We start from the raw sequence: 6,341 nt of genomic DNA on the forward strand, positions 1-6,341 counted from the left end.
ATAAAACACTTATGAGCAGAAATTTTGCGGACTGAGTAAAAAACTCCTATGCAACTGAGGCCCTTAAAAATCCATTACTCAGGCTGGGTGTGGCAGTTCATGCCTGTAATCCCAACACTTTGCGAGACTGAAGTAGGTAGATCACTGAGTCCAGGAGTTCAAAAACAGCCTGGGCAACACAGTGACCTCGTCTCTACAAAAAAACAAAAATTAGCCAAGCATGGTGGTGTGCACCTGTAGTCCCAGATACTAGGAAGGCTGAGGCAAGAGAACTGCTTGAGCCTGGGAAGTCCAGGCTGCAGTGAACCGTGATCATGCCACTGCACTCAGCTTGGGCAACAGAGTGAGACTGTCTCAAGAAAAAGAAAAAAAGAAAAACCACTGCTTCCTCATTATCTACTTGCTTATTTTTCCTTTAGAGGATAATGTAAGATTTCCCATATAGAGAAACTAAGAAGTCTTCCTTCAGAAGATCTGTTGGTATGAAGTGTCCACTATATTAGCCTTCTGTATTCCTCCAGCTTTTCCAGTAGGAGGTCATTTTTCACTGGCTTTAATTACCATTCTAATTCACCGGTTTCTAATTACTATCAGAACTTGCTCAAAAGAATAAGCCACCTTGACAATTCTTTCCCTTGGCAGAGTGGGGATCTATTGAAATGTCAGTCTTCTATGAAAAACAACAACAATATTGTATTTATCTGTATTCAGTTCATTAGGTCTAGAACGTTCTATATATTTACTGACTAGTCAAGTTCTAAATAAAGCAGGTTCTTTCTGATTATCTTTCACAGTAAATATAAGAATACAGTTTTGCAGTTCCTTCATTTAGCTGACTAGTTATAACACTATTTCAGAAATATTTTTATGTTTAATGTATATAAGTATATGTAAATAACTGCAGTGCAGAGGACAGTCCCAAGAAACATTCTTGGCTTGTAAGCCTAAGAGATCACACAGTATTTTCTCCAGTTTTGAGTGGATTAAGGGAATATACTTTGTGGGGTTTTTTCCGCTGCCATTAACATCTTATTTTCTAGCTAACAATATTCTGATTCACATCAAGTGTTCCAAAGAATAAACATGGGAATAAGTGGTTAAAGCCCTAGTCAGATTTGGAGGCGGGGTAAGTCAGCTAGCACCACCTTTAAGAACTAGCCTAAAGAATGACAAGATGAAGGCCTAAACAAATAAATTCCTAATATGTGCATGTAAGTTACAAATTGCAGTGTCAAGAACTCATCTCCCCTGAAGGTAAAATGACCCCAAGTAGGTCCGACTTACTTAGGACTCCTCTTTCCACTGTGCTAAATGGGGAACACATACAGCAAATGCACATTTTCATTTTCTGCATTATTATCAAATGATTCCAATGCTTTCTCACCAGTGTCCCTTCTTTGCTTTATTAAAAGCAGTCTTACTACTGCCCTACAAGTCACTTGCAAGATACTTTTCTCTTTCATTTTTGGATCTCTAATCTCTAGTTTGCACACACTTGCTACACTTTGTTTTTGGGGTTTTGTTTTTTTTTTGTTTTGGAGACTAAGTCTCACTCTGTTACCCAGGCTGGAGTCTTGGCTCACTGCAACCTCCGCCTCCAGGGTTCCAGCAATTCTCCTGCCTCAGCCACCTGAGTAGCTGGGGTTACAGGCGCTCACCATAAACTCGGCTAATTTTTGTATTTTTAGTACAGATGAGGTTTCACCATGTTGGCCAGGCTGGTCTCGAATTCCTGACCTTAGGTGACCCACCTGCCTCGGCCTCCCAAAGTGCTCGGATTACAGATGCAAGCCACCACACCCAGCCTCTCTGTGGGCATCTCTTCGCTTGTGCAGTATTCCATTTTTAATATATATTATTTCCTCCTTTGATTTTAATAACCTAGAGAAGAATTACGCTGATAGCAATTAACTGGATCATTTATTCATTCCTTCATTAATCATTCATCAACTGAGTTCCAAATAACACTCATAGTACTTAGCAAGGATGAAACCAAGAAACCTTTAGAAGCTGTAGTTAAAACTTTCTCCCAAGATGTATTTGCTAGCCCACCATCCTCCTTCCCCAGGGCACACAAACATGGTCTGAAGTCGCATTTCGTTTTAAGGCCCAACCTTGAGAATCAGGAATTCTCAGCTCTCCATTAAAATTTCATTAAGATTGTACACCAGTAAACTACTAAGGGTGATTAGGAAGTTAAAATCTGATTCTAATCCCAAAAGAACTTGCTCACATAGACAGATGCTGGACTATCTCTAAGGTCTTTTCTAGGCGCACTGGCCTGATTCAGAACTTCAGAGGCCCTAGACTTGGTTAAACTCCACTCAGTGCTCAACTCTAGAAGCCAGCCTTGGGGTGACGGGATTAGGCTAGATTCAAATATTCAACAATTTTCATTTTCTGTTTAAAAAAAAAAAAATTCACTCACTATTCACAGTATTTTAAGTCTTCAGTGGCATTTTGCTTCTGATAATGACAACTAAACTCAGATGAAAGGGAAATAACTTTACTTGTTTAAATTAAATGGGAAGGGGGAGGCCAGAAATTATGAGTAAAAGATATGATCCAAATAAACATACGATCTCCCTATGATCATTTATTAAATAAGATGCAACAGCAGTGATCTTAAATCTTATTTAAGAGGTTTACATCTTATTTAATAACAGCAGTGATGTGTTTCTCAGCCACAGTTGCACCAGTTTCAAGGACAATCCTATCAGTCCCGTTGTCAGAACCCAAGAATCAATAGAGGCACCAGTTAACCTCTGATAAATTTCCTTGCGCGTTACGAATTTAGTATTCCCCCTCTTCCTGAAGCTAAACATCCCCCACTATGTCATAGGATATTTACTGTTCTGTACTTATCACTAATTCTCGGTTCTACATCTCCTCGTACGTTTTTATGAGTGCATCTGCCCACAAATTATAATCAGGCATGACCTTAGAGATCCAGAGCTCATTACAAAGCTAACATTACGCTCAGTTCTTGTGCTAAACTAGCTTTTTCTCATTGTTGATGCCAGCGCCACCAATATCAGAAACGCTTGAAATTACTACGCCCCATCTCGGTATCTGGAGGTGGGGTCTGCTCATTTATTTTAACAGTGAGTCTATGCATATTGCGGTTTTGCAGCAGTATGCGTAGAGGCAGAAAATAAAAAGTTCCATGTAGTAATTTTAAATAGTTCTCTGAGTTTCCTCGTCTGTCTCTCCGTGCCTGAACTTTCTTTGGCAATAGGTGAGCAACAACATTTACGTCACACCACGCGAAACTTCAGAGGGCCCAGCTGGTTTATGCTGCGTCAAACTGGAAAGTTTAGTTACTGTGACGTTAAGAATGTGTTCCGGGGGCAAGGGGAGGAAGCTTTTTGCAGGTTTTAATGGTTTGCCTGAGGAGGAAGAGCTGAAGGTCGGAGAAAGAGTGAAGCAAATCACGGCGCCCTCCGGGCTACTGCGCCGAGTTCTCAAGGTGCCGCCCACACGCGGGGAAACCATGCCGGGCGCCTCCCGCCGCAGAAGGCAATCGCCCCACGGATTAGGAGGCCACAGCACGAGTTAAGAAACACAACCGAACCACGCGGACGGGGTCGCAGCATTACCGGGTTGCGACAGGTCTTGGAGCGCGGGTGACATGCTGTCGAGTCTCCTCCTCGCGCAGAGGGCGCGGCGGGGAAGACGCGCTCTCCACAGGTGACGACGGCCAAGGGCCACGCCAGCCAGCGCCAGGCGAACCTGCCACAGAAGGCCCGGGTCTTTTGACGCCTCCCGTTGGCTCGCGTCTCGGGGGAACTGAGGACCTCGAAAGCCCGCTGCGCCCTAGGGCCTCTCTCGGGGCTGGGCGCGGGGCTGACGGGCAGACGCGCGGCGCGGCAACTGCTGGAGCACGTGCTTTCTTCCCGGGCACCTGGCCAGTCCTTGGTGTCGGCCTAGCAGCCAGACACGCGCGGCCAGAGACGGAGTCGCGGGAGGGCACAGAAAAGGACCCAAGAGAAAACCCGGAGAGGAGGACAACGTGGCATCCGGCTGTAAGTCCCGTAGACGTTTAGGGATGTTCAGAGCGCCGTTAGTTCTGCGCTCAATCTGGCCTTGGCGTGGGAGGTCCCGCCCCTTCCGGCCTGTGATTGGGCTGCACGAGCTCCTCGCAGCCACATTGGCTATCAATGTCAACCACTCACCTGCAGGTTAGCCCCGGAGCTCTCTGGGAGATGTAGTCCCGCTCCCCCGTTGCCCGCCGGGGTTTTTAGCGTCTCAGTGCCCAGGATCCGGAAGTGTAAGCCGAAGTGGCCCTTCTAAGGAAAAGTCACAGCGCCAAGTTCGTGCTGACTTCGATACGCTGTGTGGTGTCCAGCCTGAAATTTTAGTTCCGTTTTGCTGTTGAGTGGCGCTGGGCAAGACCGTTAACCTCTCAGTCTCCACACTCTAAACAAGAATGATAGGATGGTAGTAATGTAGAATTTTTTAGTGTTGTAATAGGCATTAAATGAGATCGTGTGACCGCGCTATGAAAACTCTGAATTTACCATATTGTCACTTATTGACAGTAAACATATATTGAGCAGCTACTATGTGTCAGGCATTGGGGTACACACTTGGAATGCAAAATCATACAAGCTACATCGCACCCCCACCTCCTTCTTGGAGGAGGAACTCAACCTAGTTCGATTAATAATTGAACAGGGAAAAAAGAACCACATACGTTTTAAAAGAGCTGCAGTATTCAAAGGGGCTAGGGAAAGGTTTCAAAGAAGAATCTGGGTCCTGAGGGAAGAGTGGTGCCAGGTGAGGTTGTGCCAGTCAGGAGAAGCTCCCTGTGTACAACACAGCACTTTAGAGAATTCTAAAATAAAGGGCAGCTGTGTATGGCTGAGCATGGTAGATGTGAGGAAAAGCAAATGCATCCAGAAAAATAAAAATTATAACCAAATTATGACGTTTACTAAGCTTTTAAAAAGGCACAAATCAGCTACGAAGGAAGCTGAGGCAGAAGAATCCCTTGAACCTGGGAACAGAGGTTGCAGTGAGCTGAGATCGTGCCACTGCCCTCCAGCCTGGGCAACAGAATGAGACTCTGTCTAAAAAAAAAAAAAAAAAATCTTGGGACCCCAAAATTACTGAGCCAAAGGGAAGATTAAAGCTGGGAACTGCAGTGAGCAAGCCTGCCTTCCATTCTATTCCTAAATAAGATAGCAACAAAGATTTTTTTAAAGCTATATACCTCCTTCCCTCATAATTTGCCCACAAGAAAATCTCTTGTGGACAAAGGACAGACAGAACTCAAAGTCATCCCTCTGCTCGTGTGAGACAAATGCACATCTCATTGCTTGCTCTGCCCTATAGTTTCACTAAGCCAGACTAGGCATAAGTGACTATTCCTGTAAATTGTGTATTCAGTGAAAGGCTAGTCAGAAACTCAAAAGCATGCAACAGTTGTCTCTTACCTACCTAGGACCTGAAAGTCCCTCCCCACTTGGAGTTGTCCCACCTTTCCGGACTGAACCAATGTACATCTTACATATATTGATTGATGTCTCATGTCTCCCTAAAATGTAGAAAACAAAGCTGTGCCCCGACCACCTTGGGCACATGTCTATAGGACCTCCTGAGACTGTGCCATGGGTGTGTCCTTAATGTAGGCAAAATAAACGTTCTAAATTGACTGAGACTCTTCTCAGATATTTTGGGTTCACAATATAATTGCCCCTATTTTAGAGGAGCAGAAATTGAGGCTTAAAGAAGTTACAAGTAGAAAGCTGGGCACGGTGGCTCACACCTGTAATCACAGCACTTTGGGAGGCCGAGGCGGGTGGATCATGAGGTCAGGAGTTCAAGACCAACCTGGCCAAGATGGTGAAACTGTGTCTCTACTAAAAATAAAAAATCAGCTGGGTGTGGTGGTGGGCACCTGTAATCCCAGCTAGTTGGGAGGCTGAGGCAGGAGAATCGCTTGAACCCGGGAGGCAGAAGTTGCAGTGAGCCAAGATCATGCCACTGTACTCCAGCATGGGCAACAGAGCAAGACTCCGTCTCCAAAAAAAAAAAAAAGAAGAAGAAGAAGAGGAAAAGAAAAAAGAAACAAGAAACAACCAAGGCCTCATGTAACTAGGGAGCCCTGGAGTGGGGATTCAGGAGCCTTGTGCCAGAGCCCAACACCATAAGTTAGGGGTTTAGTAAGCAAAATTTTATTTCCAAACACTGAAAATATCAGTATCCAAAAAATAAAGGTAGGGGGAGCACTTATAGGATTAACTGCAAGGACTTTTAAACAATTTTTTCCAGAAAATCCAAATACGGTGTCACTGAGTGACTGGTTTTGCTTTCTTTTTGTTTTGGTTTGGTTTGTG

The 6,341-nt window shown here is 44.6% G+C and overlaps 1 protein-coding gene and 1 long non-coding RNA gene across 2 annotated transcripts in view; one reads left to right on the forward strand and one right to left on the reverse strand.

The window, feature by feature from the left end:
* Positions 1-3,723, reverse strand: part of MTR (5-methyltetrahydrofolate-homocysteine methyltransferase) — a 105,252-nt gene extending 101,529 nt beyond the window's left edge. Inside the window, 1 exon segment of the mRNA XM_017862275.1 lies at positions 3,600-3,723. Coding sequence (XP_017717764.1) covers positions 3,600-3,633 — 34 coding nt within the window. The 5' untranslated portion in view covers positions 3,634-3,723.
* Positions 3,724-3,945: 222 nt separating this feature from the next.
* The window catches only part of LOC108522216 (uncharacterized), a 29,280-nt gene continuing 26,884 nt past the window's right edge, over positions 3,946-6,341 (forward strand). Inside the window, exon 1 of the long non-coding RNA XR_001883405.1 lies at positions 3,946-4,025. This is a non-coding gene — a long non-coding RNA (uncharacterized LOC108522216). The remainder of the gene's footprint in view (positions 4,026-6,341) is intronic.

The sequence above is a fragment of the Rhinopithecus bieti genome, unplaced genomic scaffold (assembly GCF_001698545.2).
Source record: "Rhinopithecus bieti isolate Rb0 unplaced genomic scaffold, ASM169854v2 scaffold_57691, whole genome shotgun sequence".
In the NCBI taxonomy this organism is placed as follows: Eukaryota; Metazoa; Chordata; class Mammalia; order Primates; family Cercopithecidae; genus Rhinopithecus; species Rhinopithecus bieti.